Source organism: Bubalus kerabau, chromosome 2 (assembly GCF_029407905.1).
Source record: "Bubalus kerabau isolate K-KA32 ecotype Philippines breed swamp buffalo chromosome 2, PCC_UOA_SB_1v2, whole genome shotgun sequence".
Taxonomy (NCBI): Eukaryota; Metazoa; Chordata; class Mammalia; order Artiodactyla; family Bovidae; genus Bubalus; species Bubalus kerabau.
Genome location: NC_073625.1, coordinates 31,230,447 through 31,242,644, shown reverse-complemented (window position 1 = coordinate 31,242,644; position 12,198 = coordinate 31,230,447). Strand labels below are relative to the sequence as shown.

The following is a 12,198-nucleotide window of genomic DNA, read 5'->3' as shown; positions in this document are numbered from 1 at the left end:
TGTCAATTACAGCTCAATAGAGCTGGGGGGAACCCCTCTTGAGGCTGTCCACCTTACTCCGAGTAAAAAACAGACTTGGAGGAAAAGATAGAAACTAGGGGAAATTTTAACAGATGGCATTTGTCAGCAATTAGTGGGAGTGAAGCTTCTCTTTTAGCAGATGGGTGAATGTTCTTGTAACCAAACTCTATGATTTCTTCGTTATCATGGAGACTTTGAATAAATAACCACCACCAATTTAAAACTGTATCTTTGAGCAGCCCCTGGAAGGCAAGGAATATTTAGTGTATTCAGCACATATCGAATGAAATGGCCAACTTGCAAATCCTAGATTTAGTAATCTTCAGAGACACAGGACAGAAAGAGGAAAAGGTTTCACTTAATTTCATTCATATTTGTGCTTTAAAAAAAAAATCATTCTATTGGGTAGAATTTGAAAAGGGCATGATTTTAAGAGTTCAAAACAGACAGGGAAAAGCATATAGGAATTAATCAAGAGTTTGCTGCCACTGAAACCTCAGAGGGACTTAGATTTTCCCAGGATACAAGGTCTGAGTCTTAAGTATGTTCCTTCACCAATGAGGTGGGTAGTGACTCAGGACACCGACTGTGCTGTCAACACACACACACGACCACTTTGCAGTCGCAGCAGAATGAAGCGCTAGGGGACAGGATTCTTCAGGCTACACACCGGGCGGTAAGGCTGGTCCCTTGTAATTCCACACAGGAAAACCTTTCTCCTTATCTCCTGGGCTCTAAACAGTATCATCAATTAAAGCTTTCGAGGTTAATTTCTAACCACTTAATCATGAAGCAAGACGTTTCTCATCTGTATCCTCTGCTCTCTCACTGGGACAGTTTATTCCTTATTTTATAACTTGCATTCTCTTTTATGAAAGAAGAAAGAACTGATCATACAGAACCGTTTGTGGTTTCAAGTATCAAGAAGTGTCCCAACAGGCCCAATCTTTGTGGGAGCCACAGAAATAGATCCTTTATAGCGTCCAGAAGGACACAGAGAAACGTGCAAGGTCACTTCAAATTCCCCAGATGCCAGTAGTAACAGACAGAGGAACACGGGCTGGGCAGGGATGCTTCCTGTCTGTTTCATCACCACCATAGGTGGCTCAGACGGTAAAGAATCCGCCTGCAATATGGGAGACCTGGGTTTGATCCCTGGGTTGGGAAGACCTCCTGGAGAAGGGAATGGCTGCCCATGCCATTATTCTGGCCTGGAGAATCTCACAAACTGTATAGTCTATGTGGTCGCAAAAAGTTGGACACGACTGAGGACTTTCACTTTCCTACTTTCATAAGCAGATTATAATTTGTCAAAGTATGTTTTTTTTTTTTTAAAAATTGGCTGCACTGGGTCTTAGCTCTGGCACATGGGATCTAGTTCTCTGAGGCGTCTGCCTGCAGTGCGGGAGACCCGGGTTCGATCCCTGGATTGGGAAGATCCCCTGGAGAAAGAAATGGCAACCCACTCCAGTACTCTTGCCTGGAATTCCACAGACTCAGGAGCCTGGTAGGCTACAGTCCATGGGGTCTCAAAGAGTCAGACGCGACTGAGCAACTTCACTTTCACTTTCTTTCAACATTCCACAGTAGATTTGTGGTCCTTTCTATCGGCTGCGCAGAGGTTCTACCCACTCTTTACCATCCTGGGTTGAGGGTTTTTTTTTGAGATGGCAGCTCAGTCAGTAAAGAATCTGCTTGCAGTGCAGGAGACCCAGGTCCAACCCCTGGGTTGGGAAGATCCCTTGGAGGAGAAAACGGCAACCCACCCCAGTATCCTTGCCTGGAGAATCCCATGGACAGAGGAGCCTGGCCGGCTATGGTCTATGGGGTTGCAAGAGTCAGACACAACTTAGCGACTAAACCACCACCACCACAGTGGGGAGGAATTTAGGCTGAAACCCAAGAGGGAGATAACTTGCTATGAGTTGCAGAAGAGCACATGTATGTATACCTACATTTACCGCTCCATCCAGAACCAACGTTCAAGACAAGAACTCTTCCCCAGGGGCCCCACGAGGGCCGGGGTCAGCCTCATGTGTGCTGTGCATGCGTGTGTCTCTACCCTGAGTTAATCCTGGACTTCATCTCCTGTCTTCTGGGCCCCCGAGGCTGTGAGAACTAAAGGTTTCCAACTTGCCTTTAAACTTTTTAGACGCTGGGTATTTCTTATCCTCTCATCAGCTCATTTAAAATATCTTTTTTTTTGGGGGGGGGTCCAACATTTTGCACCATTTCTAGCTGGATGGTACATCTTGCACTGTAAGTCAGAGCAGTTATAAAACCAACAGTTCTCTCTCAAGTGACGTGAAATAAAACATACAGAAATGTCACTGGGTAAAATTCCAGTTTTATTGCTTATTACATCATTCCATACAATTTTACGTAAACAGACTTTGAGAAAATATACTGGGAGTATTAACCAGATGATGGCAACCTTGACGAGGGTGTTCAAGCATTTCACGTAAGTAGGAAGAGGGCCCACTGCCGCCATCACCCCCAGAGTCTGTACATTTCATATAAAAAGAGTAAAAATAGTTCATTGGCATTTAACTAGCATTATTCTTTGTAATCTATGAGCCACGACACACCTGAATAATTTCAGAATCTTCTGCATAAAACAAAGCATTTTTTCCTACTAGCAGATGTAGCAGTTTCAGCTTCTTCAAAAAACAAGCAAATTGGCACAACAAAAATTACACACACAACATGAAGACAAAAGTTAGTGTATTCCAGTGGTCCTGAATTTTGATGTCTCTGTCGGACTAATCCAAGCAATACAAATGTGACTCAGCATTTAAGAATGAGACTGAGTTTCTTCACTGTAGTTACGCTTACGTTAGAATTCAAGCGATTTAACTGACGCCTATGTGAACCTAGCAAAAACCAGGGCTACAACAATCTGCTCTTTTGCTAAGGAAACGTCTTTAAAAGTTTACTATTCGTTAGAAACTCAGACCCAAGCTGCACAGGTATAACTTGAAGGACCAAGAGCCAACCTTTCCAGAAACCATGGCAGTAGTCTAAGTATTTTTGAAGCTGGGGAGCATATGCTATCTCACATACATGTCAGTAACTTCCTGGTAAAACTGCACTAATAGCTTCCTCTGTTAATGACTTAAAAAAAAAAATTCCAGCAAGTACTACAGTTCAGCATTTTAAAGATTTCCAAGTCTATTTGTACATGGATGCCCGGGCTGAGACATACATTTGGGTACTGGAAAAGCAACAAGGCTTAAAATGTGGTTTTATGTGAAACCACTTAGAAGAACTCAGTTACTAAACAACTAAAAATACACAATGGATAAATAGGAATTTATTAAAACCGCTGTCTTTAACAATAAAAAAATTAAATATTAAGGCATCTTTTACTCCCATCTAGGTATATGCAGCAAAGAGAAATGGTTTAAACAGGAACCAGCACTTCCATTCAAATATTTTCTAATGTATTTGGCAGATCTTTTATTTTTTTTTCCTTTCTCTGATTCCACGTATCATTGAAAGCTCTCAGGATCAAACATCATTACCCAAATCAAAAGTATTAACAGATATACATTTCTTAAAAAGCAGTTCACCCTTGAAAAATAAAAAGGACCTAGAAAGAACATTACGTATAAAGTTCAAATACTAGTATTTAAATTTCTCTGAAGCAATTTACGCTTCAGTAATTAAGAGAAAGAAGGAACAAAGACTTAAAGACGAGAAGCCTGTTAATACGGATCATACTGTGAACACACTGTTCACTCACTGTTCTCCACTGGGATAAGAATTTGCAAAGGCTGGAAACCCCTTTAAAAAATATCACATCCACTGGAATAAGATCACATAAATTGACATCGATTATTTGTAACTCCTTGTATTTGTCCATTTATAATTGGTTCCATAAAGCATACTAAACAGTAACATTTTCACCTTTTATTAAGGCAAGTTTGTGAAAATAATACAACCAGATTCCCTTCATGAACTTTCAGCTTGAAACATTTTTTTTTACATAAGAAACATACAAAACAATTGTTTTATAAAAAGCCACCTCAATACCAGAAAAGAGTAATGAAAGATTTTGAACCCCATTTACTTATTAAAGGATGCTCTTTCTTCGTCTCAGATTCCAAGGGCTATTCATCGTCTTTAGAGCCAGTTTTGCTCAACTACAAAAAAAGATGAAAACAAATATTCAACAAGTTTAAGCTACGTCTTATCTGAGTTCACTTTTTCCACTTAAAATCAAAAGTCAACCCACTCCAGTGTTCTTGCCTGGGGAATCCCAGGGATGGGGGAGCCTGGTGGGCTGCTGTCTATGGGGTCGCACAGAGTCGGACACGACTGAAGTGACTTAGCAGCAGCAACATTTATAGTTAACAGAACAGGCAACAGCGTTCAGGTAATTTGTACCACCTAAAGATTTCACCACGTGGAAATACTAACACTTTTAAAATTCAGGCTCAGCTACTATAAACATGATTCTTTGATAATATAACCTCAACAGAAAAAGGAAAAAAAATTCCTTAAAGCTTTCCGAGAAATAAATTGGAACCAAGAGTATATAAAAGGTGCCATTTATAAAATGAATGATATTTTTGTGTTTTTTAAAAAAACAATAAATTCTAAAATTTTAAAATTGTGGTAAAAAAAACCATATTAAGATTTATCATCTTAACCAGGCAATTCTTAAAATTTTGAAAATGGTACAACTCTTAAATTGCAAGGTCAGCCTCTTGCCTAAGAAGACGATAAGAAATAAAGATCAACCTCAAATCTCGTGGGTTGGGTTTTAGGCCACTGCGGTAAAGCAAACATCACAATAAATCAAGTCACACAGATTTTCTGGCTTCCCAGTGAATATAAGTTACATTTACACTATACTGTTGCATTATGTGTAAAAGAACAATGCACATACCTTTATCAAAAAATACTTCATTGCTAAAAAATACAAACCCTCGTCTGACAATGCAAGATTGCCACAAACCTTCAATTTGTACAAAACGGTATCTATGAAGCAGAATAAAGTGAACTGCAGGAAAATGAGGTCTGTCCATACTGAGTTTCTTTATTCCAAGTGCAGTTCATGGCTCCTCACTCTCAGATGACTGTGTACTTGGTTTTAGAACCACATAAATTGCTTCAAATAGTTTCTATAGAAAAGGCCCAAACAGCTGGCTTCAAAATAAACTTTAAGAAAACACTGCTTTTAAATTACCCGTATTTGTGGGTCCTCATTGATCCTAATTTTGGATCACGGGAATTACTTCATACAGCACAGGGACACTAATTGGCATAAAAACTCATTTCACAAAGTCCCAGATAGGGCATTAACTCGCTGTGTTAAGGATCTGTTGATGAGGAATGCAAGACAAACACTGAGAGAAGTGGGCCGAAAAGCCCAAGTGGGAAGTAAACAATTCTGCACAACAGAAACAAAAAACCTTTCTTGAGGATGGTGGGCAACCACATTTAGGGGTTTGTCCTAAAAAAAGTACTTCACCTCCACTGAGAAATCAAAGCACTCCTTTTCATGACTTGTTCCTTCAAATTCCATATTATCTATAACTTAGAGTTATGTTTTACATAAACAGTCACATTTATTGTAGTTATAACTCACTTCTACAGATTTTCCACTATTTAAAAAACCAAAACCTAAAACTGAGGGGCTAGGGAAGAGAAAAATGTGAAGGATATTTCAAAAATACTTACATGCTGAATGTGAAAAAGGAAGCACAGACATCGGTCCAATGCAAAGATTGATGGGGGAGAAAATGGAAGAGGAAAATGTCATTACTTGACAGCAGTAACTGTAACAATGTTACGAAGAGGAGAACAAAATGTTACAAACCTTCACCACATCAACCCAGTTCCATCCCCGAGGAAGCTCTCCTTTGTGATCTAGAGGAGAAAAACGGTAACTTTATTGCTAAGACCAATCAGTCATACTTAAACTTAAATAAGATTTTTCTATACTATTCTATACCACAAATGGATTAAAAATTTAAATCATTTATTATTAAGGCAGAAAAACAGCCTATCGTCATTCTGCACTGAAAGCACTATGCCCCGGGGAGTACTTGCAAGGCGTTTTAGATGTACTGCCTTTCTTATTTATCCTCTTCCCATTCAAGACAAAACCTGACATCATGGAAAAAAGATGGAGGTGAGCTGGTAATGCCAGGAAGAGAAGCTAATTAATTTATTAGTTTGATGCCCTTGCACAACTTCCCTGCTTTATACAAGGTCCCTGCTTAATGAAATAAGTTGTGTCACTGTGCTGTTCTGTGAGTTCTATACATAGATCAATTACAGAAAAAAACCGTTATTTATTGTATTATGATCTGATGGTAGACCAGACTTCATTTCAAATGAAAGCTGTATTTCAAAAAAAAATTTCAACAATATATTTATCTGTCATAAAGGTAAACAAACAGGAAAATTCCAAACATGTCAGAGAGGGTATCAGTAGGACACATATTTGTTCACTAGTCTAATATTTGACAGTATTCAGACTCATGTATACTTTGCCCCTTCACCTTCTTCTTAAATGCTTCTCTCTTGTGGTAGCTCAGTTCAGTCGCTCAGTAAAGTAGTAGTAAATATTTTCAATATGTATTGGTGACTTAAAACTGTCTCTGATCCAAATGGTTTAAGAATAAAGAGTGCAGAGAACCAATATTCTAAATCTAAATAATACTTACTAGGCACCCATATCACATCAAAAAGCAGTCAAGTATATCATAAAAGAAAAAAAAATAACACAAACCTGTTTTATCTGCCAGCTTACGTTTCTGGGCTTTTGAAAGTTGTTCCTTTTTATCTTTTTTCTTACTTGATGGAGCTGTGTTAGGAGTTTCAGCTGAGATGATATTGCTTATGGATGTCTAGAAAAAAAGAAATAATTCTTAGACTCTTGCCTTAAAACTTACTGAATTAAACTAAATATGCCCACATCCTGAAATGAGCTGACAATTTTTAGGTCTGTGAGGTAAAAGACTCTTTCATTATTATATTCATTAATCCAGTCAGGAAGCTCAGCACATGACTGGTTTTACTCTCCTAAAAGTTCACACTGAAGGACATAATATTGTTACACTGTTATTACCAGATCCTTGAGAAAGAAGATCTGATACCAGGATTATCCTAAAGCTCTGAAGTGCCGAGGTAATTTTACAACTCAGTTCATTTGCTATTATTTGAAAGTTTAAATATGTCTTTAGAAAAATCACTTGTGTACCTACTTAGAGCCTTCTGGTTCCCAGAGGAAATGAATGAAAATTTTTAAATATTTGAGTTCATGGAGTCAGAGAGACAAAAACTGAAAATGCTTACCAGGTGCCAAGCATTGCTGTAAATGTTGTACATATATCACTCATTTGATTCTGAGTACAATCTTATGAAGTAACTACTACTATAACTCCCATTTTACAGATGACAAAACTGAGCACAGCAAGATTAAGAAAGCTGCCTAAAGTCACACAGCAAAGAGTGCATTCTCAGGGCCACAAGGTCTCGCTCCCAGTGCAGGAGTCACCACCGCCCTTCTCTGCTTCTCTAGCTGCCTCTCAGGGTCCAGCTGTAACTATCATTTTGAATGTAATACAAAGTCTCCTTCCAAGCTGTCCTGGTGGCTCAGTGGTAAATAATCCACCTGCCAATGCAGGAGACACCAGTTTGATCCCTGATCCGGGAGATCCCACAAGTTGAGCAGCAGCTAAGCCCGTGTGCCACAACTACTGAGCCTTGCTCTAGAGCCCAGGAGCTGCAACTGCTGACGTGCAAACGCTGAGGAGCCCCTGCTCCACAAGAATAGAAGCTGCCACAATGAGAAGCCCATGCACCGCAACTAGGGAAAAGCCTATGCAGCAAGGAAGACCCAGCACAGCCAAATAAATAAATAAATAAACTAAAAAAACCCCACCAAAAACAAAGTCTCCTTCCAATTAAAAAAATACATAAATAAGTAGTAAAAATGAATCACTAGTAGCATAAAACCAACACAAACAAAACATGGCAAAGTCGAATCCCCTGCTCACAGCAGAATGAACGGGATGATGGTTCTCCATGAACTGCTCCTTATTGTCCTTGGCGTATTCAAACAACGTGTAGGTCATGGCCGTCCCGAGGTGGACTTCCACTGCTTCCTGTAACTTGGCTAATATGCTCTGTTTTACATCTGATGATCTGCAATGCACAAGAAATACACCGCTAAGAGAACAGTAAAAAAGGGAGTTACCATGACTGAAATGACAACGTAACAGTACTTACATGGTGTTGTTAAAAAAGGCATTCATGGATATGATGGGAGGTGTCTGCGGATAGGTTTCTGTCCAGGAAATCTCTATGAGGAAGGCTTTGGGATCCCCATTTTCACCTATCTGAAGAAAAGGGGAATCTTAGGCTTGTAAAAAGTTCTACACAGACAGAATATTAAATGATGATTGTTAAAATGATGACCTCAAAAGCTTGTGATCAGATCAGGAATGTCGTTATTTTGAAAAGTTCAAGGGGACGAGCTAAGACCCTGTTGACGGTGAGGGCAGTGTAAACGTGTGCGACTTTTAACGCACTCTGAGCCTGTTTTAACAGCTTTGGTTGATGTCCACGGCCTGCCTCCAGTCTTTCCCAGCAGCAACTATATATCTTATATATACAGTTTTTATACCATCAACGCTTTCTGAGGACAAAGAGAAGATATCAACCATGAAGAACAGGAAGAGAATAGATAAAATCCACACACTTGAAATACCTCATCTTTCTCTTCAGTTTTCCAACTGCTAAATCATAATAGATAGACATCAGGAACATGTAAATGGATTGGCATTAACTAGCACAATCTCAAGAAACTAGAAAATGAAATTTAAATTCAGAAAAATAAAGAAAGGGCAGAGAGATAAGGAAGGAGGGCCTTAGCCTGGGCGACAACTCCTAAGTTTTTATCTTTTTATTTATTCTATTTTTGAGGTGTAGTTGAAATAGATTATGTTAATTTCAGGTGCACGACATAATGGTTTGACATTTCAATACACTGCAAAATGATCACCACAATGAGTTTAGTTAACATCCACCAACACACACAGTTACAGGGTTTTTTTTTTGTTATGATGAGAACTTTTACGATCTACTCTCTTAGCAACTTTCGAATACACAATAGGGTATTATCAACTGCAGTCACCATGCTGTACACAATATCCCCAGGACTTATAATTGGGAAGTTTATATCTTTCAACAGCCTATTTGACCTGAGTTGCTTAAAGATCTCTTTTTTTTCTTTTGCTTTCCCCAGCTTTTTATTTTGAAAACATTTACAGAAAAGCTGGAATAAAACAATGAACACTACGCACACTTCACTGCATACAAATCCATCAGTGTCTACACGATAGGACACCCACATATCCTGCAACATCCTCAGTGACTAACTGCTGGTGTTAGCGCAGACATCGGGGGAGGACGGGGGGCTCTCCCATTCGCTAGGGTAGGGGGGCCATGGATGGGGAAGTCTGGGGAGGTGACTGGATGCAAAGAGAAGGGCCCAGTGCTTAACTTCACTGTTACCTTTGGCCACTAAGTCTCTGTTGTTCTATATATGGGGTGATGTGAGGACTGTGGAGCTTGAAAGGGAACTGAGAAGCAGTGAACAGAGAGGGGAGTTTCTGAAGGAAATAACTATAAAGGATTTATTTCCTGTGAGGTCAGTAACAATCATGCATAGGATCAATTTATTTTAAATGGTGACAATGTCAGCAACCATAAACCTTTCATAAGTCTTTTACAAAAAACCTTCCCCTACCACCCGCCACTACTTAACAGTTTGGATAAATGGTCTATATTATTTGTTTATGAAATCAAATACTGGTGCTGTTCCATGCTTAGAAAGAATTATAAGCAACATGTGTTTTAAAGAAAAATTGACATTTCATGTATGTGAAAAATATTCACACATGTTGATAATATAGAACTACAAAAATATCAACTTTTCTTGACTAAGCTGTAAAGCAGTAAGAAGAAAACTAGGCTTGGCCTAGAGACCTGGATTTTAACCCTAACATTTATCAATATCGCTGTGGAAACTTGGGAAGTCAGGGCTGAGATGCTATCTTTAAGATTAGAAGGTAAAAACCACAATTTCTAATGTTTCTTCCATTTCTAATACTTTATATTTCTCTTATACTAAACACACATTTATCTTAGTTTGAAAAAGCTTCTGAATTAAGTTTTCAAAGTTTGAAAATAACTGATGTCATGGTGATGAGTTTTCATTTTCATTTAAATGTGTCAGCAAATCCAAAGACATAGTAAATGTAAGCCACTAAATTAAAAACAAACAAACAAACCAGCATTTTAAAAAACAACTTCCCAACAAAGTAGCAAGTGCTCCTCTTCATGTCAGGTCTTACCCTGTATTGAAATGAAACTGGACTTAATTCCCGGAAACTTTCATCTCCTTCATAAATAGAGCGTAACGCCTCCAGTTCCATCTGAAAGAAATGAATTAAAAGGGTTTTGTTTAATCGTACAAGTGGATTAGAAATAGAACATAAACTTATAATATGTCCACAGTCACACAATTCTAGACGACTGAAGGAACTAATAAGAGTGAATGAATGGAGAAAAGCTAAAAGGAACCAGTCAGTGTGAGAAGAGGAGGTCTGCAAAACTGGGCAGGAAAATGATCTTCAAACATCTGAAAATCGGTCCTATGAAAGAAGAATCGAGTTTTATTGTTAAATGGAGATCTGGTTCTCACTGCAGGAATTTTGCTTCAGTATATCTGAGACAGAGAGCAGGCATCTGTTTTACTAATAATTGCCCAAATGGTTCTAGGTGGTGGTGGTCCCTGGGCCAAACTGGAAGGAACATTACACTGTACGCTGCACACTTCACAGTAAGAACTGTTCAAGCCTTAGCTTAGAAACTAACCTGGCAAGAGTATTTTAGAAGCATTTGGACGTCATGGCTTGTGGGTCTTCTTTAAAGGTAACTTTCAACCCTGAGATTCCATTACTTCTATCATGTACTGATAAAAGTGCTAACTTTCAAGCAGTACATTCTAAATGAAGAGTGAGATTGGGATTATTTATCTAGGAGACTGGGATTCTAGACCCGATTTTACCACAGACTCACTGTGCAGCCCTGGGACTGTCACTTTATGTTTGTAGACCCTTCTTCTCATCTGTACACATTACACATTTAGAAGCTCCCTCTAGAGATGACCTGGAGCATCCCTTCCAACTCTCACGTCATATGATTCAATGTCAAGGTGGCATTTCATGAGAAAAGAGTGTAAACCATACAACTACCCTAGTACATGGATGCTCAAAACAGACCTCGTATCTACTGGAAAACCATCAGGTGGATAAATGATTCCTTCCACCAAGCTATATGGCCAGAAGACACTAGGGTTATTACTTCCCTGCATCAGAAATTTAACTAACTCAATTAACTTTCTCTGCCGGTCAACAACAGATTCTAAGATGTAAACGAGATAGGATTCTAAGAAGCCTAACTCGGAACGCTAAACAACTCCGGGGTTTAAGGCCAACCAAGTGCACCGGTTTGCGGGCCAAGGACACTCGCCCTTATTATCAAGAGACCCGGAGGTGGGGGGCGGATCCCCGGCTTTGCAAAAATCCAAAACTGCGGGTGGGGGTGGAGGTGGAGAAAAAGCAGAGGCGGGCCCCCACCCCGGCACGCGTACCGGGGCCTCTCCCCGCAGGACGCCGGCAAACTTGGGGCTGCTCCAACCAGATTGCCGCCTTGGGGGCTAGGGGCACGCGCGGGCGGAGAGGGGCACCGCGCCTGCGCGGGGAAGGGGCGTCCTGCCCGGACTCACCTCCTGGTCCTCGTTGGCACCCATCGCCCCGGTCACGGGGCGCAACGGCGTTTCGTGACAACGAAAAGGAAGCAAGGGCCGTGGCCCCGAGGCCGGGCCGCTCCCTCTCCGGCTCCCTGGGCTGCTGAGACACACACTTCGCGCCGCAGAAGAAGAGTCGCGCGCCCGCGATGCCCGGGCTGAGCAAACCCGTCGGGCCGCTGGCTGGGGACGCGAGGCCGCGGCAGCCGGGGCGCCGGGAGACTTGGAGGAGAGGCGGCGGGGCGGTGACCACAAAAGCCCCGCCCTCTCCTCCTTCTCGCTGCTCCTATTGGCTCCTCCTTTCCCCGCCCCCCCCAGCTCCTTCTCCTCTAGGACGCGGAGCC

General features: G+C 40.6%; 1 protein-coding gene across 1 annotated transcript; it reads right to left on the bottom strand.

The window, feature by feature from the left end:
• Positions 1-2,350: 2,350 nt before the first annotated feature.
• On the bottom strand, positions 2,351-12,144 carry RWDD4 (RWD domain containing 4). The gene is made up of 7 exons (XM_055567443.1): positions 11,834-12,144; positions 10,398-10,478; positions 8,269-8,378; positions 8,037-8,184; positions 6,767-6,884; positions 5,849-5,898; positions 2,351-4,166 (listed from the first exon to the last, which is right to left on the bottom strand). Exons 1-7 carry the CDS (start codon positions 11,855-11,857, stop codon positions 4,134-4,136), a joined length of 564 nt encoding a protein of 187 aa, XP_055423418.1. The 5' UTR covers positions 11,858-12,144; the 3' UTR covers positions 2,351-4,133.
• Between the last annotated feature and the right edge of the window lie 54 nt (positions 12,145-12,198).